The following is a 27,542-nucleotide window of genomic DNA, read 5'->3' as shown; positions in this document are numbered from 1 at the left end:
ACGACAAGAGGAAACGACGTGCTTCCGGGTTGAAGTAAGGAGCTTTTTATCCGACCCGGAAGTGTTCATGATCACATGGACAGAAGGAAGAAACCCTTCTGGGTCAGGGACTATATAAAGGTCTCTGGGAAACCAGTACACTGAACTGAGCTGGGAGGAAGGGTGGTGAAGTGTCTGGGAGTGTGGAGGATTGATTACTGTAGTGTTTATTGATTTATGAGTATTGTGGAGTGGAGGGTGCTTTGTGCACTGTATTGTTCAAAATAAAGTAATATTTGGACTTTTACCCGGTGTCTGGAGTCGAGTCAGAGGGTTCAAGAGGACGATAAGGGCCTCAACCTGCAACATAAGTTAGATCGATAGATAGATAGATACTTTATTAATCTCAAGGGGAAATTCACATACTCCAGCAGCAGCATACTGATACAAAAAACAATATTAAAGAGTAATAAAAATGCAGGTAAAAACAGACAATAACTTTGAATAATGTTAACATTTACCCCCCCCCCCCCCCCCCCCCCCGGGTGAAACTGAAGAGTCGCATAGTTTGGGGGAGGAACGATCTCCTCAGTCTGTCAGTGGAGCAGGACAGTGACAGCAGTCTGTCGCTGAAGCTGCTCCTCTGTCTGGAGATGACACTGTTTAGCAGTGGACTCTCCATAATTGATAGGAGGTGAATCAATTCACATTTATCTGTGTGGATATTTTGAATGTTGTAGCTCCATTTAAAGAAAGGAAATGTAAGCCCAGAAGACAGCCACTGGTTAATGACACTACACGCTCTCTGAGAAGGACATGTAGGAAGGCCGAGAGAAAGTGGAAGGATTGCCTCCAGGTCTCCTATGAGATCTTCAAAATGTCCCTTGTTAATTACGAAGAGGCTGTGAAGGCTATAAGAACAACATTTTTTCCAAATTTTATTGCGAGCAAATCTCAAGTATTATTTAGTATTGTTGATGCTGTGCTTAATCCATCTAGGGGTTCTGCAAATGCTGGGTCATCACTCTCTTGTGATGACTTTTTGCAAGACTTTATCAATAAAATAACTGCTATCAGAGCTAACATTGTGCCTGTTTCTCAGGATCTGTAGGGGGGACGTCATTCACTCCACTGTACTCCATCAGTTTCAGGCAGTCTCTTTTTTGGAGCTGACGAAAATTACAAGTTGTATGAAGTAATCTTTTTGTCCTTGATTTGATGCCTGCTCAATTCTTTAAAGGGGTGTTTGATGGAATTGGTCCTAATGTGCTGTCAACTGTTAATAGATCATTGCATACAAGTACTTTTCCTATGTTCTTTAAGCATGCAGAGATTCAACCCCTCTTAAAAGAGGCTAATCCCTTGGTTCCTAGTAGCTTTCGTCCAATTTCCAAATTACCATTTCTTGACAACATTTTGGATAAACTCGTGGGTACCCAGCAACGGGCTTTTTTTGGGACACAATGATATTCTTGATAAGTTTCAGTCGGGATTCACAACATTTCACAGCACAGAATGTCACAGAGTGACGAATGATCTTCTGCTGGCAGGTGATTCAGGGAAGTGCTCAATGCTACTTTTATTGGATTTGAGCACTGTGTTTGACATGGTTGATCATGACGTTCTGATTAACAGACTTGAGCATTAGGTTGTTATTCGGGGTACAATGCTCTTAAGTGGTTTGCAGATTACCTCAATGGCAGGACTTTTCTGTACATGTTGGTCATTCAATGTCTCTTACTGCTTCTGTAACCTGTGGGGTATCCCAGGGTCTGTTTTAGGTCCAGTCCTCTTTTCTTTATATATGTTTAAACAAGTTTAACATCCCGTATCATTGTTACGCTGATGATACCCAAATTTAGTTCCCATTGCATTTGTGTGAATTTGAGTCAGTGACAAAGCTTTTAAACTGTTTTGATTATATAAAACACTGGATGGCACTTAACTTCTTACAGTTAAATGAGAAAAAACTGAAGTCATTCTGTTTGGTCAACCCACTGTCACCGAAAACATTGCTAGCAAATTGGGTCCACTTCCCCAGTACTTAAAGTCATGTGCTAAAAATCTTGCGATGATCTTGGATTCAGGTTTTAAATTTGACAAACAGATCAATACTGTGATAAGAGTACTTTTTTCTACAACAGGACAATCAATAAATTCAAGCCGTTTTTGTCATTTAATGACTTAAAAGCATGAATGAGCTTTTGTGTTATGTCTCGTTTGGATTATTGTAATGCCCTGTATGTCAGGGTATCCCGTACAACACTGTCTCGTCTGCAAATGGTGCAGAATGCAGCTGCTAGAGACTTGATCAGCAGCAAAAAAAAATGGATCACATTGCTCCGGTGTTGGCCACTCTTCATTGGCTCCCTGTTAGTTACAAGGTGAATTTTAAGATTTTAGTGTTTGTTTTTAAAGCCCTACATGGGTCAGCTCCAATGTACTTCGCTGATCTTCCTGATCCATATGTCAGCCAGGCAGCTGAGGTCTTTAGATAAGCCATTGCTTACTGCACCGCGCACACAGTTGAAGCTGCCTTTGCAGTGGCTGGTCCTAAAATGTGGGAATGGTTCGCACCTTGCAGAGGTGGGTAGAGTAACCAAAAATTGTACTCAAGTAAGAGTAGCGTTACTTCACAATAGTATTACTCAAGTAGAAGTAAAAAGTAGTCATCCAAAAAATTACTCAAGTAAGAGTAAAAAAAGTATTTGGTGAAAAGACTACTCAAGTACTGGGTAACTGTTTGATCATAATAAATTATTTTTTAGAAACGTTGCAATAAGACAGCAGAATTTGCACATTATTTTATATTTTTGTCTATTTCCAAATAATAAAATAAAAAATGAGTAAAAATAAATAACATCTTTACAAAATAAAGATGGACAAATAACAAAGTTCCAAGTCTCAGTTTTTCACAACAAAGCTTCTAAAGCCAATACCTACAGTAAGTAACATGTATGTTTAACAGTGCAAACTACTTACAGTGACTGTACACTGGCAGTATAATACTGCATATTCACTTGCCCTCCAGATAGATAGATAGATAGATAGATAGATAGATAGATAGATAGATAGATAGATAGATAGATAGATAGATAGATAGATAGATAGATAGATAGATAGATAGATAGATAGATAGATAGATAGATAGATAGATAGATAGATAGATAGATAGATAGATAGATAGATAGATAGATAGATAGATAGATAGATAGCACAGCTGATAGAAAATAACATTAGAACAAGGCAGCTTGTACACACACAAGAAGTCTCACTTTACCTTGACTGTCTGTGTCTGTGCATGTTTGGTTAAAACGCGATTGTTCTTCACTCAGTGAAGTGATGGTTAAGCTTCAGCAGCAGTTGACTCTCATTTTTCATGTACAAGTGGAACCTTGGATTGCGAGTAACTTGGTTTGTGAGTGTTTTGCAAGATGAGTCAAAACTTTTAATAAATTTTGACTTGATAAACGAGCAAGGTCTTGCAATACGAGTAGTCCGTATACGCTTTGTCCGCCGAGTGTCACGTGATCACAACTGTGCCGATGGTGGTTCTCTCTCTCGCTGCGGGATTGTGGGCAATCATCAGTCGGCGTGCCTCACTCATATAGTCAACATCTGTATGAGCATATACTGTTTACTACATCATTGTGACCACGTGTGTGTGCTATGACGTGCGAGTCCCCGTCTTGCACCCCAAAACATGAAGCTGAGTCTCAATACTTTAGCGACACCATTTTATTCAGCTTCAAACAGGAACAGAGCGGTTATTTATTGTAGTGGGATCTGCCACTCTCCTATACACAGACACAGCAGTCAGGCAGGGTCATGCCCAGGTTAGTGGCCAAGTAATGCAGTGCCCTGCGCATTTATAACGTTCCTTGTATCACCCATCAATGGCAGGTGTTTATAGCATGACCACGATCTTTTCGGATTCGCTTTTACAGCAAACTGCTACAGCACTGGGTGCCTGCGGTTGCTTCGGGATGCTCTTCCATGTGTCGTCCTGTTGGGTGAAATCCCACAACAGTTTAGAAACTCACACCAGCCATGATTCTTTTCAAAGGTAAGGTGCAGGTTAATTTGTTTTATGTATTTTTACTTTATATTTTGTATTAATCATTTTTATTTGAATAGTTTTGGGTTGTGGATCGAATCATCTGAGTTTCCATTATTTCTTATGGGGAAATTCGCTTTGATATACGAGTGCTTTGGATTGCAAGCACGTTTCCGGAACGAATTATGCTTGCAAACCGAGGTTCCACTTGTATTGTTTCTTTCCCTGTCCGCTGTCTGTGAGGAGTGGTCATGTGACTGCTACGTCTGATTTGTGAAACAGAGCAATGTGCTTATTGTTGCTATGTCTGATTGGTGAAACAGTCATGCAGTAGATCCACTGGCGGCTTCTCTCTGGCAAAAATACAGCGTATCTAATGGAAAAAAGTAACGATTCGAGTGTTGCCCAATGTAGCGGAGTAAGAGTAGCGTTTCTCTTTCACAAATGTACTCAAGTAAAAGTAAAAAGTATGGTGTAGTAAAACTACTCTTAGAAGTATAATTTTTTAAAAAAGTTACTCAAGTAAATGTAACGGAGTAAATGTAACTCGTTAATACTCACCTCTGACCCCTCGTAATAAGGTCAGCTCCCACACTTCAGTTTTAAGCTTCTGCTAAAAAAGCACTTTTATTTACTTTCTTTTTAGCTTATGAGTTTGAGTGTTTAAATTGGTCAATTTATATTGTTTATACTGTGTTCATCTTATGTATGTATTTCATTTTACATAATTTTATATAAGCTATTTATGTTTGTGTGTTGGTATATGTGTGTTCATGTATCTATAATGTCTTCTTTACATTTTTTTTAATAATTCCTTATGAGGCTTTTATTTCTTACTGTTACCTTTTATTCTATGTAAAGCACTTTGGTCAAATTCTAGTTGTTTTACATGTGCTATACAAATTAATAAAGCTAAACTAAAACTAAACTAAGTACAATTTATATAGTGCAATGATGTGGAATAAGGAACAAAGGTGTTTTAAACCTCACAAATAGAAGTGAAGCTTGTTTGTCTGATGTATCTTGTATTATGTACAATGACAAACAGAAGAAGAAGAAGAAGGAAAAAAAAAAAAAAAAAAAAAAGGGACAAAAACTGCAGCTGAACCTACCATGGCAGTTACAGTGCATCTGGAAAGTATTCACAGCGCATCACTTTTTCCACATTTTGTTATGTTACAGCCTTATTCCAAAATGGTTTAAATTCATTTTTTTCCTCAGAATTCTACACACAATACCCCATAATGACAAAATGAAAAAAGTTTACTTGAGATTTTTGCAAATTTATTAAAAATAAAAAAACTGAGAAATCACATGTACATAAGTATTCACAGCCTTTGCTCAATACTTTGTCGATGCACCTTTGGCAGCAATTACAGCCTCAAGTCTTTTTGAATATGATGCCACAAGCGTGGCACACCTATCCTTGGCCAGTTTAGCCCATTCCTCTTTGCAGCACCTCTCAAGCTCCATCAGGTTGGATGGGAAGCGTTGGTGCACAGCCATATTTTAAGATCTCTCCAGAGATGTTCAATCGGATTCAAGTCTGGGCTCTGGCTGGGCCACTCAAGGACATTCACAGAGTTGTCCTGAAGCCACTCCTTTGATATCTTGGCTGTGTGCTTAGGGTCGTTGTCCTGCTGTCGCCCCAGTCTGAGGTCAAGAGCGCTCTGGAGCATTTTTTTCATCCAGGATGTCTCTGTACATTGCTGCAGTCATCTTTCCCTTTATTCTGACTAGTCTCCCAGTCCCTGCCACTGAAAAACATCCCCACAACATGATGCTGCCACCACCATGCTTCACTGTAGGGATGGTATTGGCCTGGTGATGAGCAGTGCCTGGTTTCCTCCAAACGTGACACCTGGCATTCACACCAAAGAGTTCAATCTTTGTCTCATCAGACCAGATAATTTTCTCTCTCATGGTCTGAGAGTCCTTCAGGTGCCTTTTGGCAAACTCCAGGCGGGCTGCCATGTGCCTTTTACTAAGGATTGGCTTCCGTCTGGCCACTCTACCATACAGGCCTGATTGGTGGATTGCTGCAGAGATGGTTGTCTTTCTGGAAGGTTCTCCTCTCTCCACAGAGGACCTCTGACAGAGTGGCCATCGGGTTCTTGGTCACCTCCTTGACTAAGGCCCTTCTCCCCCGATCGCTCAGTTTAGATGGCCAGCTAGCTCTAGGAAGACTCCTGGTGGTTTCGAACTTCTTCCACTTACGGATGATGGAGGCCACTGTGCTCATTGGGACCTTCAAAGCAGCAGAAATCTTTCTGTAACCTTCCCCAGATTTGTGCCTCGAGACAATTCCTTTGACTTCATGCTTGGTTTGTGCTCTGACATGAACTGTCAACTGTTGGACCTTATATAGACAGGTGTGTGCCTTTCCAAATCATGTCCAATCAACTGAATTTACCACAGGTGTAGTCCAAATAAGCTGCAGAAACATCTCAAGGATGATCAGGGGAAACAGTATGCACCTGAGCTCAATTTTGAGCTTCATGGCAAAGGCTGTGAATACTTATGTACATGTGCTTTCTCAATTTTTTTATTTTTAATAAATTTGTGAAAACCTCAAGTAAACTTTTTTCACGTTGTCATTATGGGGTGTTGTGCGTAGAATTCTGAGGAAAAAAATTAATTTAATCCGTATTGGAATAAGGCTGTAACATAACAAAATGTGGAAAAAGTGATGCGCTGTGAATACTTTCCAGATGCACTGTAACTCTTAATACAGTGCTAGATCTATTAGGCAACATGTTAGGCATCAGGACAGGTCAAGTTTGGGACCATGCACTGGTACAACGTGTTGCTGTACCCACTACACAACGAAACAGCTCAGGATCCTGGTTGGCAACCCCACAGGTAGACACATGGTCCAGTCCCAACCTCCAGAAATGTCCATGTATCTGCCACAGTCAGATGTTACGTAGGCGTCCACCTTGGCCTGGTCTAGTTGCTTAGGCCGTTAACAATAAGAATCCTGTGAGTCGGATCACCCTCTGGGAATCATGCCACATGGCCGTAGTGCCATAACTAATGCTTCCTCACAATGCAGGTAATATGCCTCATTCTGGACTCAGTGAGCAACCGCTCATTCAACACAAAGTCAAACCAGCGGTGTCCAAGGATTCTCTGATGAGAGACAGTACCAAATGAGTCCAGTGTTCGTCTTAGGTCACTAGATAATGCCCATGTCTTGCAGCCATGTAGCAAAACAGGAAGCACCAGGACTCTAAAGACTTGGACCTTTGTCTTTTTGCATAGATATTGGGAGTGCCACACACCCCTTTCCAGCGACCTTATTACTCGCCCCCCCAATGCTCTCCCAATCCATCTACTGACTTCATAGGAAGAGTCACCAGAGACATGAATGGTGCTGCCAAGTAAGTAAACCTCAAGTTTGACACTCTCTCTGCAGACAGACACACTGCTGATGGTTGTGCCCAAGATATCGTTAAATTACACTCAGACTCCTCGCTCAGTCTCTCAAGAGCCCCGATCAGAGCCTCAATGGACCCAGCACACCCATGTCTGTAAGTTCCTCACACAAACTGCATGCAAACTCGTTACAAACAACCTGATCTTGGAGTCTAGCCAGGTCCAGCTTCATTTTCCTAACAGGTGGAAGCCTAATGGACCAAAGCTGGATCTTCAGAGTAGCAACAAGTCTGTGGTCAGAATTTTCAAACTTGGCACTTCTGCAGTTTAGTAAGAGCCTCCAGCATCTGCCCACGAGGATGTGATCGATCTCCTTCACCACACCACCAGCATTGGATTACCAAGTCCAATGATGCGGTTCAGGGAATTGGAACCAGGATCCAGTGATCTGCAGCTCCTGACCTTTTGCAAAGTCTAGGAACATGGAGCCACTTTCACCACAGTCATCTGGCCCATGGGGACCAACACAATCCGCATAGCCAGGCCTGTCGGTACCAGTGGTCGCAATAGTCATCCATGACCAGAGGAGTGTCAACTCACGGGCACCCATCAACCACCAACTGAAGTTGGGAATAAAATGTCTCCCTCACTGCGGTGGGAGAATACACTGAGACAACAGACACAGCACCTTGAGAGTGCCTTAATCCGAGTTTCATAATATGCTTGTTGAAAGAAGTGACATCAGACACCGTCAAAAGGAGCTGACCCAGCACAGCAACTGACAGACATCAGACCGACCAGACTAATAAAAGGTGTACTCACCTACAGAGATCTGGCTAGACCCAGGTCTGCACACCTCAGGCAGTGCCGACAACACTGAGATGCTGAGTTTACAAAGATCCTCCGACAGCAGATGATCATCTACATTATGCCGGAGAGGCAGGATGTTCCACATGCCTACCCCCAATGGGCCGCCTCAAAAACTGGGATTCGAGTGCTGTTGTGCAGCGGGAAACACCTCAGTACCACACAAGTTCTGATCCCCAACAGTCCTGACCCCACTGACTCTGACAGTTTTGACTCTTCAGGGGATGGGGCTTTCCACAATCCCCGGCATAATGCGATCAGTCTTCCTATGGGCAGCTGCAGCAGAAATCGGTCTCTTGTCTCAGAGCTGCATGCTTTTTATTTATTTACTTATTTTATTTTTTAATGGTGGCTGGATCCTGCCACCAACCTCCACGTTTTCCCTGCAAGTTGGAAGACCGCTTGTGGGGCCGGATGCCGTTTAACCTGGGACAAAAAGTCAGCTTCCAGTGGCAAAATGTGACCTGCCCAATGATTTTCAGTTGCTCAAATTGGCATGGTCTGGTGAAAAGACCAGCAACTACAGTCTGACAAACTCAATGACTTCATGTAATGTGAAATCGGCCCACTAAACAAATGTACCTGGGCAATGATGAGTACTTTGCTCACATGTTAAATAATTATATACATGCAATAGTACAATTTGCAACATTTCAATTATTTTTATGGAAATATATATTTTTATATTATACAGTATAACTGGATTTAAAAATGGTGATGAGCATGTCTTGTCTTCACCAGACATACTGCTTGGAGTTCTGCTGAAAGAGTTCAACATTTGTCTCATTAGATCACAGAGTTTTTTTCCTAATGCTCTCAGAGGCCTTTAAAAGCCATTTGGAAAACTTCCAAGCATGCTGCCAAATGCTGTTTAGTATAGAGTGGCATTCACCTGATTGATGGAATGCTGCTAAAATGGTTAACCTTCTGACAGGTTCTCCCGTTCCAACAGAAGACTTCTGAAGCTCTATTAGAATGACTAATTGGTTCTTGGTCACCTCCCTGATCAATGCTGTTATTGCCTGCTTGCTCTGTTTGGCAAGAAAGCAAAATCTAAGAAGAGTCATGGACCCTGTGCATGCCTTATACAGCATATGTGAGTTCATCGCCACCAGGTCAAGCAAAAGTTAGCATTGTTTTTTTCAGTTTAATTTTCTCAGTGCCATTCCCACTCCCACAATATTATCACCCCAACCCCCGATCTGATGCTGTTTTCAGATAAAGACGTATACTTGACTGGGAATAATTGTGGATGTGAGTAGTGTTTTTGCTTGACCTGGCGGTGATGAATGCACATGTGCTGTACAAGAGATGCACTGGGTCCACTGAGAAAAGAAGAGTGCTAATGGCTCACCTTGCAGAGGAACTTCGTTGTCACTTCCTACAAGAAAAAGCGATGGAAAAAGAAGAGTATACGGCATCGACAAGCTTCTGTTCCAAGTCCTTCACTTCCCCGAGGAAAGAAAATTCAGTGTCAGGTACTTGTTCAGTGTAATAGGAACCAAAGCATAGAGAGGTGTGTACATTGCAAGAGGTAAACATGTTGTAAATGTAGGAAGGACGGTCCTTGTGTGGGAACTATTGACATTTGAATTTGATGATTGTATACAGCGCGGAACTGACCTCTCTGTAATATTCTGTCCTCTGCATCTCATGGAGTACAAAACAAACACCTCCATGCGCCAAAATGTGGAGACTGGGCAAGATCAGGAAAAAAAACAAAACAAAACAAACGCGGTCACTGACTACAACCATCTGAAGGTATGCGAATGAATATAATGTTGCATTCATGCAATAATGTTTTCCGAAATGTACTACACAAGTCATAAAATGAATTATTCCAAATGTTATATATACCTATTTCATTCTTTTTGTCAGTGCGGCTTTGACATCATGGACCAGAAGGTGCATACTAATTCATCATGAGCAGGAACACAAGAATAAAACTGAATTAAAAAAAATTCACATCCACAATCATTCCCAGTCACGCACACCACTTACACCCATGTCCACAGTTTTTCCAGTCCAGGTCACATTCACGCACAAGATCTGACACTGTTTTTAAATAATGAGGTGGTATAACAAAACATAACAAAACAAGTTTGTTATACTTTATCTGAAAAAAGCGTCAGATTGGGGGTTTGTGGGAGCGTGAACGTGCGAGAGAATAAAATTGAAAAGAAAAAAAAAAAAAGCTAAGTTTTAAATTTACACCAGCTGTTACAGACGCAAATCAAATGTAGGTTTTTATTGTATAATATTAACAATAGGAGCAACTCACTACTCAAAACTGTAAATATGGCAGGCGGCCAGGATTAACCCAGCGACCTCTTGATTACGAGTCAGCAGTTCTTACCACTGTGCCATGGAAGGCGTCGTATCAATAGCCTACCTTAACACGCTTTTTTTTTTTCTTCAGTTATGTTCTTGAATAAAAGTGTACTTGTTTTGTTATACTTGCACCTTTTGTGAAAGTGTTTGAGATTTGGACTTCACACATTATATACTTTATGTCTACATTTTGTCATTTATTACTAAAACATGAAAAACGTTTCTGTTTTAACGATGTGTTTTCATAGATTGTTGTAGTCACGTAACACACATGAAATTAATGTTTTCCAAATGACGATATATTATTTACCCTATACAACTCCAGGCATTTCATTCCAAGATAAGCACTGAGAACCTTCTTTGCGAATTGAGCTGCAGTGGGGGATGGGATAACAGGCTGCTTGCTGCTTGTGCTGATTGATCCATTTACAACACAAAAGACGCTGACGGAGCGGTGTAAAGGGATTTAAGGTGGGCCCGGATTACAAGGTTTTTTTCATAGGCTTTAGGAATTCTAGTGTTAAAGGTTGGCTGTGCCTGTCAGGAGTACATCTCCTTTGGCTGCAGGATTTTTGAAGGAAGCACCAGGGCTCATGAGTTATAATAGGTCCACGCACCCTCATGCTTTTAACCCAGTTTTAATGGATTATTGTTGTTTACTTATTGTCTTTTTAACCTCCATAAACACTGCAACTTTTAGGGAAAAATTGTTTATTTATTGAAGAACTTTAAGTACTGCACTTTTGCACTCTAGGTTTTTGAATCAGAGACTGTTTTATTGAAAATAAAAGCATCTTGTTGTCCTCATTTGCACGGCTCATTCTGATTTCATTATCAATGGTTACGGATTCAAGTGGTGCCAGGGAATGTGGCGTCAACTCAAACCTCATTTTCTCATTTTCACAAAACTAAAAAAGGAATAGGAATAGTTTGAACTTTAAACATTTAAACTGAAGCACACATTTTAACATTTCAAACAACTGACACAACTATTCTTGTTTATCATGTACTTCTACCTCATGAAGTAAATCATTACATTTGTTAAGAACAAGGAACAATTAGGATGGCTTACACTATGTATGAGTTGAATTTGAACCCTGGTCCGATATGCACCTAGCATGTGCCAAGCTTCTTATTCTTCTTAGCCTATGCTTAAAGGCTGGAGGTGTTATTTTAATATTCGCTATAATAAAGGCTTTATATTATTAAGAAAAGGTATTTTAAATAACATTACAGCCAAAAACAAAAAAAAGCAAGCCTTGGTATAAGAAAAAAAAGTTCTTTTTTAAAGTGTGTAGGTTGCTCTATTGTTATGCTAAAACTGTTTCCTGTTGATGGATTAAAAATGGTAAACCATTGTCACACAAAGGCATAAAACACGTAATGAACATGCAATATCTCATGCACATACTGCATCTGTTAAAACACAATTAAAAAGTCACATACTCCTAAGCAAACAGGACTATTAATCAACCTAGTGGACCGGGTTAATTGTGGTTATTTAAAGTATCAACGTTTTGTCATGTCCCATTAGCAACTGGGTGTAAGCAATCAAGTTTTATTGTGCAGTCAATTCCTTAGAATTGTGATCTAACAAATGAAGTGTATAAATAGAGCTTGACAAACGGCACTCCTTTGTAACACTTGCTAATAAGGTGATATGCGCTCCTGTAAAAGTAACTTCTTGCAAGACTTAAGATAATGAAGAATGATAGACACTTTCTCCTGCCTGTTTTTACTGCTTATATGGGACACCCAGTGGGAGGTTCCTCTAAATTTCTTCCACAGCTAATTCAGACTTTAAGTTTTTGATTTCCAACCTTTTTAAAAATGTGTTCAAATTGTCATTATGAAAGTGAAGGGATCTGAATACTTTCTGAATCCACTAGTGTAGGTTTTAAAAGGTATACTGTATTAAGCACTTAGAAGTTAAACTAATAGCAAGCACAATTATCAGTTCCACTGACCTTATAATATATGGCAAACAAAACCTGAACGGGATAAATTAATAAAGAACATCTATGCATGTTACCACTAATGAAATATTCAAAGAAATTTGCCTTTTTGAGAGCATGACAGAAACCATCATAGCTAAAGCAGGAATAAGTGCACATTAGTGTCAAAGATCTTTCTGTACAAGTGAAACAAGTATATACATGATACTTAACAAAAATGAAGCACAACATTGCAACTAAATTTCAAAATGGATTTAGAAAAGTAATAAATCTGAAAATATATTATTAGAAGACATTACTGTAATATAAAGAACTAAATTCCAAAAGGTGCAAACTTACCAAGTTGAGCCATTACTTGCCAAACAGGCAAAAAACCAACTGTTAGTTTCCTGTTAAAAAAAAAGAATAATTGCAAATAATGGCCAAATAACATACTGTATATTAAACAAACTAAACTGAAGGTAAACGCTACGGTATATAAGAGTAACATGCCTGCTCTTTAATAGCAAGTTTATGACCAAACCAAAAAAAAAAAACTTGATATATTACTAATTTTCAAAACCTTTTAACAACATACTTTAGTCATCAAACTATACGAGACAAGAATTTAAAAAATACTTAAAAGATAGTCACAGAAATGGCTTAAGCCAAAAAAAAAAACAAAAAGGAATTAATAAGGTCAAAAGTAGAGATCAACAGGAGCAGAGCTTATATGGTTCTCTCATTAATTTAACTAGATAATTGAGACAAAAATGTAAGCAATATGTCATTTAAAATTAGATTCTAAAAAAATCAACACAGTCCATGTAGAAGATTACAAGTATTCAACAATTAATCCATAATATGTAGGGCTAGACAATATATATTACAGACTGTATTCAATATTTTAAAAAAATAAATATACATAAAAAGTCCAATACTGCGAAATTCAAAAAGTTATTTGATTTTCCACAATTTCTTCTGAATGTTGAATAATCTTAAAAATCTCCAGTGTTTATTCCAATTGTGGAGTCAACGCAGACACACATGTTGCCCAATGGTGGTGAGCATGAGAAAAAAATAAAATCGAATGAGGATCAGATGAGTAGGAGTTTAGAACATCTCTGCTATTTGGAAATTGTTTGGTTTAACCAGGATTACAGTTCAAGGAACACAACATCTAAAGATAAAACACAGTACTGCACATAAAGAGGCCATCCAGGCATGTATATCGTCTGCAATGTGCCCCTCTGCCTCCTAGGCAAACTGGTCCCTGCTGACTCTTTGCAAATGTACATGCAAGGTAGCAAAGAAGGCAACAGCTTCAGTGACTTAATGTATTGCAAAACACACTTTTACCTACTTAACTAAAAATGCCTGTACTTCGTCAGTGGTAAAACGACTACAATGATCAGAAATTCATATCACACTAGAAGCAATGCTATAGCTCTGTTCACAAAAAAATTGAAAAGTAAAGTATTGCAAGATGGGTGCAATGGCTCCTTTTACATCACTCTGATGTCATCCACAACATTTCAAGTATCCCCTTACAGATCTTCCCCCCTGACACCAACCCTGTAAAGTACATATATATTGTAGAGAAAGAAGGAAAGATTAAAGAACACTGGATACAAAGTGCAAAGTTCAAGTTGGCCAACTGGAAACAGGCCAACAAAACAGCTCTGACCAGTCAGGGCATGGAAACTATAAGACTTCTGAAGATGTTCTGTGGTATCTGGCAACAGGACATTAGCGGCAGATCTTTTAAGTCCTTTAACTTGCGATGTGGAGCCTCCAAGAATTGGACATTTTTTTCCAACATATCTCATCTATCTGGCCCATTTAAATGGTGGCCCTCTCACCACATGCCTGTGGTCCTGTCTGAAACGCAGAGAAAAAGCGAGAAAAACACATTTCATGAGCCTTCCAAAATTCCTACGCAAATTCCTACAGTAGAACAGACTATCAATTTAGCACTTTGCGCAGCCAAGCAACATTTAACCCACAACGCAGCGCACAGTTGTGTCTCTAGAAGTGGTGGTAGTAGTCTCCTTGTCCACATGTACCTGGGGTTTTTTTTTTTAAAGAGAGGAGTTATCTTCCTTACTTTAAAAAAAAAAAAAAAACGCACGCCACCATTTTTTTAAAAAATTTCGATCCACATGAAAATGTAAAAATCCACTGCTAAGCATAGATAACAAAAGGAACGTCATCAAGATTAATGTCCATGGCCCTTTATTTTTTCTTTTCTTTTTCAAATGTGTGTTCAGCATGGAATTTGCGAAAATACAGACATCATAAACTGTTCAGGAGCTCAGTGATGCCCTGGGCCAGATCTGGGAGGAGATCCCCTAAGACACCAGTCGTTGTTTCATTAGGAGCATGCCCTGACGTTGTCAGGCATACAAACAAGCACGTGGGGGGCCATAAAAACTACGGAGTATGATTTTGAGTAGCTGCAATGAAATTTTGGCAAAATGAACTAGCCTGCCACATCATTTTTTCACTTTGATTTTCAGGGTGTCTTTGAATTCAGCCCTCTGTAGGCTGATAATTTTCATTTCCATCAAACGATGTGGCACCCTTTCATTCCTAACACATTACCCAGTCTATATCAGTAGAGATAGCCAGCATGATTTTTTTCCCCACATTGAGATCTAATGTGTTTTCAAAGTGTTCCTTTAATTATTTTGAGCAGTTTATATTCACCCACAAAAAAAACCCAGAGATCTTACTATCTTTGGATGCAGAAAAAGCATTTGATATGGCTGAATGAACTACCTATTCAATACATTGCATAAATTTGGGTTTGGCCTAAACATATGTGCATGGATCAAACTACTGCATACCAGTCCAGAAGCTTCAGTTTGTATTAACAACATTGTTTCAGACAATTTCAAACTAGAACGTGGTACTAGCCGAGGATACCCCTATCACCACTGTTGTTTGCAATCACCATTGAGCCATTGGCAGTTCACTTTTGAAATACTTCTAAGATAAAGGGGATTATAAGAGAAAGACTTGAACCTAAAATGTCACTATATGTAGATGATATGGTACTATATATATCTGATCCACAAAATACTGTGCCTGTAGTCCTAATAACACTAGAAGAATTTCAAATGATATCTGGACTCAAAATTAATTTGAATAATAGTGTCTAGCACACAACATTAGCTCAGACACCTTCCTTTTTATCATCGCAGATCAGTTTAAATACCAAGGGGAAACATGGAAAAACTTAAAACAAGACATGCATAGACGATCTACCCCCCATATCACTTTTACAGGGTGAATTAACATTGTGAAGATGAATATCCTTCCAAAGCTTCTTTTTCTATTTCAAAGAATTCCAATATACATTAAACAAATCATTTTTTAAGAAATTAGATTCAATGAGAACCTCATTTATTTGGAATTCAAAACATCCAAGCTTGGGTCACAGATTTGCGCAGAAACACAGGAGGTTGTAGAGAGACAGGAACGTTATTCAAAACACTGCAAACAAACATTTGTCTCTTTTTCAAAAGTTTAAACTGTGCTCCATGACAAGACAGAGATGACAGTTCCGTCTCACAATTAAAAGAATGCAAACATATCTTCCTCTTCAAAGGAGTGCGTGTCAGGAGCAGTGACTGTCACAGACATAGAGAGAAAAAAAGCAAACAAATCAATAGGGCTGTTTGGCTTTTAAGTATGCGAAGCACCGCGGCACAAAGCTGTTGAAGGCGGCAGCTCACACCCCCTCCGTCAGGAGCAGACAAAGAGAGAGAGAGAGAGAGATAGAGAGAGACAGAGTTTGTTTTTCATTCAAAAATCAATACGTGCCCTTCTAGCTTTTAAGTATGCAAAGCACCGAGCAGCATGTCGTTTCAAAAAGCAGCTGCACAAAAGATTGCAACGTGAAGATAATCTTTCAGCATTTTTAGACAAGCGTCCGTATCGTCTAGGTGTGCGAACAGCCTCCCTGCTCAATCCCCCTACGTCAGGATCAGAGAAAGTCAGTGCAAGAGAAAGAGAAAAGTAAGCTGGGTAGCTTCTCAGCCATCTGCCAATAGCGTCCCTTGTATGAAATCAACTGGGCAAACCAACTGAGGAAGCATGTACCAGAAATTAAACGACCCATTGTCCGCAGAAACCCGCGAAGCAGCGAAAAATCCGCGATATATATTTAAATATGATTACATATAAAATCCGCGATGGAGTGAAGCCGCGAAAGGCGAAGCGCGATATAGCGAGGGATTACTGTACTTCTTTATATTCCTTGCTTTGTGCCCCAGTAAATACAAGTTATTGTCAATATACTAACAACTCAGTTGTCCTTCATTCACTCAGAATATGGAACCAATGTAGGAAGTACTTCAAGATAGAGAAGCTTTTATCTGTGGCACCTCTACATGATAACCACCTTTTCCACACTCTCAAACTTATTTAAGGTTTAGAAAACGTACAGGATTAAATCACTTACACATTTGTACATAGATAATGTCTTTACATCCTACAAACAATTACACTTCAAATTTACTATTATTTCCAAATTAGAAACTTTGCTAAACAAAAAAAAAAAAAAAAAAAAAAAAATTTTCCTTACCTCCCACCTACTTCTATTCTGGAATACTGATCAGTATTGAGGACTCTGACAGCATTTCTATAATATATAAAAGTATTTTAAAGTCCCTTCCTTTCAAATATCCCACAGTACATGGAAAAAAGAATCTCTTAATCATCATTTCAGAAAAGGAGTGGAAGGCAGTCATGCAAGAATTTACTCTAGTTCATAGACGCAAAGCATACAATTATTCAACTTAAAATCTATCTCGCTTAAAATTGTCGAAAATGTTTCCAGGGCAATTTTAGTGCCTGGTTGTCTCCACACATACCGCTTAGAATTAAGGCCAAAAAGTTCTCTGGTCTGATGAGACCAAGATAGAATCTTATTTCTCACCATCTCAGAGTCCTTCAGGTGTCTTTTAGCAAACTCCATGCGGGCTGTCATGTGTCTTGCACTGAGGTATGTGGGGAGACAACCAGACACTGCTCATCACTTGTCCAATACAGTCCCCACAGTGAAGCATGGCGGTGGCAGCATCATGCTGTGGGGGTGTTTTTCAGCTGCAGGGACAGGACGACTGGTTGCAATCGAGGGAAAGATGAATGCGGCCAAGTACAGGGATATCCTGGACAAAAACCTTCTCCAGAGTGCTAAGGACCTCAGACTGGGCCGAAGGTTTACCTTCCAACAAGACAATGACCCTAAGCACACAGCTAAAATAACGAAGGAGTGGCTTCACAACAACTCTGTGACTGTTCTTGAATGGCCCAGCCAGAACCCTGACTTAAACCCAATTGAGCATCTCTGGAGAGACCTAAAAATGGCTGTCCACCAACGTTTACCATCCAACCTGACAGAACTGGAGAGGATCTGCAAGGAGGAATGGCAGAGGATCCCCAAATACAGGTGTGAAAAACTTGTTGCATCTTTCCCAAGAAGACTCATGGCTGTATTAGCTCAAAAGGGTGCTTCTACTAAATACTGAGCAAAGGGTCTGAATACTTAGGACCATGTGATATTTCAGTTTTTATTTTTTAATAAAATTGCAAAAATTTCAAAAATTATTTTTTTTTGTCTGTCAATATGGGATGCTGTGTGTACATTAATGAGGAAAAAAATTAATTTAAATGATTTTAGCAAATGGCTGCAATATGACAAAGAGTGAAAAATTGAAGGGGGTCTGAATACTTTCCGTACCCACTGTATGTACTTCTGAGCACTGCATCAACACTTAATATTGTATTTCCTATAATTTTTTTAAATTAAAAAAAAAAAAAAAAAAAAAAAAAAAAAAACCACAAAAAGCTTTTACCAGTCAAAGTCTAACAAATCTACTTTAAAATAAGTGTAGTCTTATTATTTCTTTTCCAGACAACATCCAAACACTAGATTTTACATATCTATCCATCCATCCATCCATTTTCCAACCCGCTGAATCCGAACACAGGGTCACGGGGGTCTGCTGGAGCCAATCCCAGCCAACACAGGGCACAAAGCAGGGAACCAAGGGAACCAATCCTGGGCAGGGTGCCAACCCACCGCAGATTTTACATATCTATGAAACATTTAATCTTATACTTAAAATATATGCACAATTGATAATATGGCCTTTGAGAAGGGTTTTACAGAGGTATTGGGTATGAATATAAAAAGAAAAGACTAAGAAATGTTAAAAGTATGTTGTTAGGAAAAACAAATCTTTCATTCTCAGAGAATTCCAAACCATTGGAAAGATCTTTTTCTTTTTATGTCACTCCTTTCTGTGATTTTAGCTGAATCAGTAAAGGAAAAAAATTCTTTTTCTCCCCACTGTATTGTTTCTATCTCACATTTAAAATAAACAAGAAAACAAAGCAAACTTGTACCCTCCGGTCTGTATTTTTCAGATGTGTTCTGATGTTCTTAGCAATACATATTAGCAGTCAAACTAGTTAATTTTGTTTACAGGAATTTTGATATGAATTCACTGTTATGATATTTACAGTGCCTCTTGTCTATTTAGTAATTTTGATAACTAGCTACTATTAAATTTTGTTTTTGCATCAAATAAAACATCAATTAATAGTGTTACTTTTTGTGTCCTGTTTCATCATTGATTCAGAAAAATTACCTGGGTTGCAAATACCTAAAACAAACAAATTTTTACCTTAGATTTAAAAATAAAAGTTTGCCTGATTTTGCACATCAGTAATACTAATACTACTGGTAATCTAAGCATTCAGGATTTACAGTGACCTAAGGATAGTAAGGTCATGTGTTTACTCTATCAGCATTGAGCAAAATACTGCTTTAGTTTAACACTGACAGAATGGCAAAAATCTAGTAACAATTTCAAGAAATAAAAGAAAAATGAGCATAAACAGTGTGGCAGATGTTCTGTAAATTCCATTCTGAATTAAACACTTTGACTACAGTCCCTATTTAATTACATTGCAAGGCTATTTTTGACTTTCATCTTCAATTTGATTGTATCTGTAAAGGTTTACAGGAAAGAATAAAATAAAATCAAAAGATAATACATCTTTTAAAATGGCCACAACTCAATGAAAGCAGCCAAAGAATTTTAAAGCACTGAGAAGAAATTCCAACACATTCAATTTCTACTCTCCATGTTCCATGCTCACAGCACTCTTAAATGAAACACTGTACCAATTGAAAAATATACCTTAGCTCACAACACTTTAACAATAACACATAATAAAATCAAAGCAATAGGACAAGGCTGAATCACACATTTGAAGGGACCTCGGACCACCATGCAGAAAATATCAAGCACTTCGATAGCAGTGCACAAACACAAGCCTAAAACTTCAACTTCAACTCAGACAGTAGGTTTTCATATAGGAGCCCAAGATTGCCAATACAAAACACAGTCTGTGTTCCTGTAACAATTTCTGTGCAGATATTAAACTATTTTTAAAGCTATTAATTTTCTACACATCTTATTCCAATTCAGGAAGCCAGAGCCTGTTCTGTCAGTAGTAGGTGCAAATAAGGAACAAACAAGAATGGAAAACCAATAAAGTGCACACCAAAATCTTGTATATACTATACTCACTTATGTAGATCCAATTTAAAGTCATCACAACTGCAGTACTCTGAAATGTGGAAGAAAATCAAAGTACCAAAGGTAGAAAAAAACAAAAACATGCAGTCTTAGGAAAATGTAAAACCTTAAAACTTTCAATCACTGAGGCAGAATCAGAACCTAAGTCTACTGATTATGTGAGGTATTACAGCTACCACAGTGACTTCTCAAATTAAGACCAACTACAAGTAAACTGTGTTGAATGACAGTATAAAAACTGCAGCAGTAAAAGAATGTCCCTCTGTTTTGCTTGCCAAGTCTCTCTCTTCCCCCTACAAAGTAGGTATTTGAAAGCATTGTACAGTAACCCAGTAAGAAACAAGCATTTACTAAAACAATTGCTTGAAGTAGGTGTAATTGCAGGATGCAGATATTAGATCAATGCCAAAGTCATTGTCTCTAACCCATCTCCCCTTTTCCTTGAGGGTATGTATTGCGTTGTTATGATGGATGAACACTTTTTTTTTAAATCTTTCCCCATTACATTATCTTAGAGGGTCACTTCATTTTTGCAAAAATACTCTTTTAAAAAGTGTGCATTGTTTCTGATGTTGCAGGTGCAATGAGAACTATGTGTCATTGTTAATAAGGCAGGATGCAATAACAGCCTTGAAATTAAGAAGGATGCTAACGTTAACCCTCTGTAGATAATCAGTATGTTTTAAGAAGTGCAGCCTTAACAACTCTGCTATCCTTTCTAATCTGTGTCGAAAAGATTCTAATCTACCAAATACATTTTTAATTGACAGGGGATGACTATAATTCAAGAAAGGGGGTGAATAAGAGGTTGCCGGCCACTAGGACACAGCTATCATACATACAACTTCTGTAAAGACTGAATCACAAAAAGACTTCATCAGCTGCACACATTAGCCAATTTATCTCCTCCTTCAATATTACAGCTGGCATGTGGTCACTCATTCCTGAATAACACTTTATAACTCTACCTAGACTCAGACAGCAGTTCCTGAGGAAGTTATATAAAAAGAGGACCACAAAATGAAGGATATCTAATTAATGATCATCTTTTAAAAGTAAGCTGAACGAGTGACCAGTTACAACATGGGTGACAATTCAAAAGTGCAAGGATCAAGTCCTTTCTTTTCAGTGACATGTCCATGCCAGGTATTAGCTGAGAAGATGGCTTATTACCTAGCCAAATTGCTGAACTTTTACTCCAAATAATTTTTCCCCAAACAATGTCATTTTATCAGCTCTATAACTGTCAGCACAAACTACCACAAAAAAGGCATCAGACCATGAGATATAAACTACTGCACCTTAAGGATCTGATTACTTGATAATTTTTCCTCTTTCAGAACTGCCATGGTTGCTCTCATAAGATTTTTCTAAGCTCACGTAATCGTCTCCTGGTTGTATTCTCCTCTCATAATTATCCTCAGATGTAGTGTCATAATCCTCTTTAATAAAATTCCTGTGTGCATCCAGGTGTCCGTGTGTGTGTGTGTGTCTTCTGGTGAAGTGCGCATGCGCGGGGCACGATGCGATGCGCGATATTACTGTCAGAGAAAATTACAGGCGTTTAACGGAAATACAAACCAGTATTACTGCGAGAGGAAATTAAAGGTACACAATACAGTGACGCATATTACAACCACATACAAGCCAGTATTGCTGTCAGAGAAAATTAAAGGCATATTACCGACGCGCACGCCTGTATTACTGCCAGAGAAAATTAAAGGTATATTACGGATGTACAAGCCAGCGGACGTACAAGACTGTATTACTGTCACAGAAAATTAAAGACACACAATACACGGCGGCAGCCCACGAAGAACGGTCAGCTCAGCAACTAAACATCAACAATAGAAAGGCTGAAAGACAAAGAAAAACACGACCAACAAACAGAATGAGGTCAAAGTCCCTTGCCATTTAATATAGACTGTTCCTACTAATGTTTATGCACTACTGTTCTAGCGCCCGTTATTGTAACTGGCTTAATGACTAGTATAATTTAATATAATATAATACAATATAATATAATATATCTTAGATTATTTCCAAAAACCACTGGATAAAATTACTGATACAACTGTCTATATGTTAAACAAAAACATTCAAAAAAGTGAAACAAATTTCTTCAACCGAAATCTATAGAAACTAAGTGGGGAAAAAAAAAGGAAGAGCACTTTATTATTCAAAGAGTACTGTAGGTGGAAAAGTTGTTGTCCTTTAAGGCCAAATTGTTTGGAATATTTTGTTACCAGATAAACACATTAAATCTATATATTTCAGCACTATTAAATCAATAAATAGGATCTCAATCATAAGAATTGATGTCGTTCAGACTCATTCATAGTATAATATTTCTCACTTCTTACCAAATTGCTGTTTCTGCAATGAAAGTGACTATAGGATCTTCTCTGTCTTGAAAGAGGAAATAAAAAGTATTTTGTTTCAGGTTCCTGTACAGAATGGAAAATACCGTTACTTAATTCACAAACAGTATAAACCTTATATCGAGTTAAAGTTGTGAGCATCAAAAAGTTGATAAAAGTGCAGTTTATCCATGTTGACTTAATTAAATCACGTTATCAGGATGTTTGTAACATTAATGCCAAGCATAACAAATGTACTGAAAATAAGACACCCTAACAAAGATAAAAATCATTTAGTACACTTAGTGGACAAGCCCTTTGTCTATTGAGTACCTCAGTGATTTTGAACTTTCTTTCTTTCTTTTTATTTTTTTTAAACTTCATATGGAAAGACTCCATCCCTTGTGACTGAATATATGGTTAAATTGCATTTTATTTGTGGTGTATTGATTTGTAGAAAAGTTACTGATCATCAGGCATGCACATTCAAAGATGTACAAAGCTAGACCAAAGTAAAACTACCAACGAGGGTGTGAAGTATATAAAGAGATTAGAAAGCCAGTGGTTAATATCACACTTTAAGACAGATGTGGCAAATGATGGTAAAATAATTTACACATAGCCTTTGATTATAGTGACATAAGTTTACACTAAAATTCTTACTTGCATGTGGTAAGCAACGTGTAACAACTAGGAAATATTTATAGCAAAATCATTTGATTTTTGACACACTAAAATTATATGGAATTCCATTTCATTAAATCAGGTTGAGGAAAATAGTGTTTTACTACTCTTGAGCAAGAAATGATTAGTGGAAAAAGCTGGAACATCTTTAAATACATTGTACTGCTATTTTACTGTGCGCTTGGAGCACAGATATACCGAATAATGAAATATAACTGTCGGTGCTCTAAATACAACTTAACTTTCCTAGTCTTTAGCAAAGTCACAGATCTGCACCCATACATGTGTTACAGTTTTGTAAGAAATTAACAGCAGCCACAATTAGGTCACCAACAAGAAGCAGCTGAAAACTTCAGGATATCGTAGCATGTACATCTCCCCTTATAAAGCTGCAGGAACTAATAGATAAAAAGCAGTTGAATTTATCCTAACAAAAATTACTTTATGCAGTCTGTAATGTTATTAAACACAACAAAAAAATTACTACGAATTGAATATGCTAATGTATACTAAAGTCAGGTATTTTTTTTTCTCATCCATGGTTAAGGTATTGCTTAAAAGGATGTCAGTAGATGCATGAACACCCATATAAAAGTATCAGATGTTATAGTAAGTTAATTTTCCTTTAAACAACTGTAAACATCTCAGTGACCCACATACTTTTTTGCAGTGTTTTAAAAACATTCTTAAATTTGCAACTAATTCATTAACTAAAATGTGTTATTATATATTGCCTCCAAGTAAAGGATGGAAAATGAAAAGCAGGAGCATTAACCATTCACAGAAACAAGAGAAAAGGAAGTGATCAAGAAAAGTATGCACCATTAGGAGTATCAACAATATGAAATCATTGAGCAAATGATTATGATCTTGATTAAATTGTTCCTACTCATGCCTAGAATCTCATCCTTGTCTGCACTCAGCGATACATACAGTACCAGTCAAAAGTTTGGAAACATTTAATAATGTTTTCGATAGAAATTAATACCTTTTTATCAGGACACTATTAAACTGATTTAAAAATACATCTGCTAGTGTTGCTAATGGCTATTACTGACTGAAATTACTGATTTTTAATTTATTATTCACATATGACTGCAAAGCCCCATTTCGAAAGCCATTCCTTCAGTGTTCTAATGGTAAATTCCCTTATCTTTACTTAAGACATTAACTTTATTACCATTTACCAAGAGAAAGTAACGCAAAAAAATGACTGATACACAGTACTATATCTGCCAAATTACACTGCACATCATGAATAAGTGACTAACATTTGGTCCTCTAACAAGTGACATAGATTGACGTGCATCCCAGTGGAGGTAGACCCCCATTCCCTCACCTAGACAGGAGGACAACAAAATGGAAGGACCTGGTCATAATAACAGAAGACTCAGCAAGACTGAAGTCAAGTCAATTCAAGTGGCTTTATCATTATAACTAAGCACTGGTGCATCCCAGGGCTGTGTACTCAGACCACTTGTGTTAAATCAGTTGACTCATGAATGTACAGTTGTGTACAGCTCTAACAACATTACTAAATTTGTGGATGACACAACAGTGGTGGGTCACATCAACAATGGAGATATGATGACTGGTGGACTAGTACAAGTGTAACAATCTATCTCTTAAAATGGACAAGATGAAAGAGATGACTGTTGCCTTCAGGTAGGCCACCGCAGTCTACATTGAAATGGAACTAGTCAGGAGAACCAGATTCCTTGGTGTGCACCTGGCAGATGCCCTTGCTTGGTCAATTAACACTACCTCCATAGCCAAGAAGGTACATCGGTGTCTCCACTTCTTTTGGTGGCTGAAGAAGACAAGCCTACCCCCTACTATTTCTCACCTCATTCTAAAGGGTGCAACATTGACGGCGTTCTAACCAGGTGCATTACTGTCTGGCTTGGGAACAGCATTGTCTCTGACTATAACATGCTACAAACATTAGTTCATACTGCAGAAAAGAGTGTTGGGTCCTCTCGGTCCTCCATTGAAGACATCTTTCTAAAGCATTGTATCCACAAACCCCTACTTCATCCACAAGGATAGTGTAGGGAATGACAAATCAAGTGAAGGTCACTGGGGAGCCGACACCTAACCGCATCATATCTTGGCAGACATCATTTGGACGCCTACACGACAGCATGAGAGTTGTTGTTCCATTAGGCTGCCCAGTTGGGTTCAATAAGTGCTGCCAGGGGGTGCTATTGGGCGATAAGTACCTGTCTTGCAGTGGTCCTTCCTGACCCTGAAGTGTTTCCTCGAGGCAGTGATTAAGCATCAGAGCACACCCAGGTGAGTTTGAAAAGGGAACCATGAATGCATTCCAGGGAATACATGCGAGGGTTGAAGGAAAAAGAAGGAATTGTTCTATTGACTATAAAAGGGAAGACTGTTAAGAGGCATTTTCTTTAAAATATAAACATCATTTGAACCTGGACTGCAGTCAGAGAGGTTGTGTCTGGGGTTTAGGAGGGTTTGTGACACCTCTTAGTGGACACAGGAATTAAGACAAAGAAACATGTCCATCTCCAAACAAAGATGCTATCAGTGTCTTATTTCAAAATCCCAAAACCCAAGTCAAAAAAGAGAAAGTACAGCAGGGAGTACCTGGCACTGGACTTTACATAGTACCTGCAGCTCAGTCTCCGGTCCAATACATGCATTGTGTTCAAAAGTGCTATTTAACAAGCTTAAAAGATAAATAAACTACATTGTATATGTTGAAATCAAATTTAAAAAAAAACAAATCTAGGGAATACCAGAGCAAGAGAAAATGCCTTAAATTGTGTTTTGTTGGGAAATCAAAATAATAAAACATTTAAAGCATCATACCATGTAATGCAGCTTATAGTAATGGCTGGAAACCCTCATACAACTTAGAAATGTGGACTATGTTCACATTACCAGGCTGAAGTGACTCAAAGCCAATATTTTGACTTAATGTAAAGCAAACGTGATGTTTTCAGGGCTTTGTGGATCTTTTCAAATCAGAATTGAGTCACTTTCATATGTGATCCTACATCAGATAATCATATGATTCGTGGCCATGCAACATGAATGAGAAAGGTCAAATTGGAATTTGTGTGTTTTTTTTTTTTGCCTATACACATGAGCTGAGCACTGTCGTCATCAGCCCGCACCAACAGAATGGCAAAACAACAACGGAGGAGAGCTATAGCGATGACCTAATTTGACGAACTGTTAGCTGTCCTCCAAAGCAAATTTTAATGCATACCCTAGCTATTAGTGTGCCCATTTTGTCATTTTTAATATCATGTGTCATCTCACAAATATGACTGTTTTATGGTTGGTGACACATATTTGCTCAAATGTATCAATGTGCACATGTGTGACATTTCGGGGGACAGATGTATTCACATTACAGTTAAATACAAGTCACTTGTACATATGAATGTGAACCATAAAGATGGGTAACTCCAATCTGAACAAAAACATCAGAATTGAGTAATGAGGCATGTAATGTGAATATAGCCCTTAAATTTTGCCTGCTGACAAAAAGATGTAGATGTTCTGTTAGAGGAGAAGGTCCCCAAGCTGCTAAATCTCAGGTCACTTTCAGACAAAACTGTTCAAGAAAGATTAATGAAATGGTACATAACATAACTTAGCAGTGTCTAGGCTGAGCAGCAAAGAGGGATGTTTTTATGTGCTGCATCTGGAAGAATCCATGGACACTGCAAACTTTCTAATCTTCTTGCGCATATTAAATAAGAACATAGTCAAAAAGTGCACAAAGATTTTCTTTCTCCTTCTCTTATAAGTCAATGACCATTTCTTCTGTCCTGGTGGTATTGAGCACTTGGTTGCTGAAAGCACAGCAAGACACAAGAGGAGACACCTCTTTTCTATAAGGTGTTTCATTGCCATTAGTAATTAGGCCAATATTGGTGGTGTCATCAGCGAACTTAATGATTTTAACTAAAGGATCAGTGGACCTGCAGTCATTGGTGTACAAGGAATAAAGTAGGGGGAAAAGTATATAGTCATGAGGGGGACCTGTACTAATATGGGGACAGTCTGAGAGGTGGAAGGCCATATGAATGTACAGTATTCTTTCTAGTTTATCAGAAAACTGTAAATCTATTTACAGATGTAAGGATTAAAATCAGTCTATAGAAGTTTACTTAAAAACAGCTCAAGGGCAATGGTGTTAAAAACTGAACTGAAGTCAACAAACAGTATTCTGGCATAGGTGCCTTTGTAGTGCAGATGCTCCAGCATAAAGTGTAGGCCCATGTTGATGGCATCGTCCACAAATCTATTTACTTGATATGCAGACTGAAGAGGGTTAAGATCAGTAGAAGTAACA

The 27,542-nt window shown here is 38.3% G+C and overlaps 1 protein-coding gene across 1 annotated transcript in view; it reads right to left on the bottom strand.

Moving 5' to 3' along the window:
- The window catches only part of pgap1 (post-GPI attachment to proteins inositol deacylase 1), a 319,938-nt gene that overhangs the window by 213,276 nt on the left and 79,120 nt on the right, over positions 1–27,542 (bottom strand). The window contains exons 10-11 of the mRNA XM_051930514.1: positions 22,529–22,612; positions 12,907–12,956 (exon numbers count right to left, since the gene is read on the bottom strand). Of these exons, the coding sequence (XP_051786474.1) occupies positions 12,907–12,956; positions 22,529–22,612 (134 nt within the window). The remainder of the gene's footprint in view (positions 1–12,906; positions 12,957–22,528; positions 22,613–27,542) is intronic.

Source organism: Erpetoichthys calabaricus, chromosome 8, assembly GCF_900747795.2.
Source record: "Erpetoichthys calabaricus chromosome 8, fErpCal1.3, whole genome shotgun sequence".
NCBI classification, from domain to species: domain Eukaryota; kingdom Metazoa; phylum Chordata; class Cladistia; order Polypteriformes; family Polypteridae; genus Erpetoichthys; species Erpetoichthys calabaricus.
The sequence above is the reverse complement of the archived record's forward strand: the minus strand, read 5'-3'. Positions and strand labels throughout refer to the sequence as shown.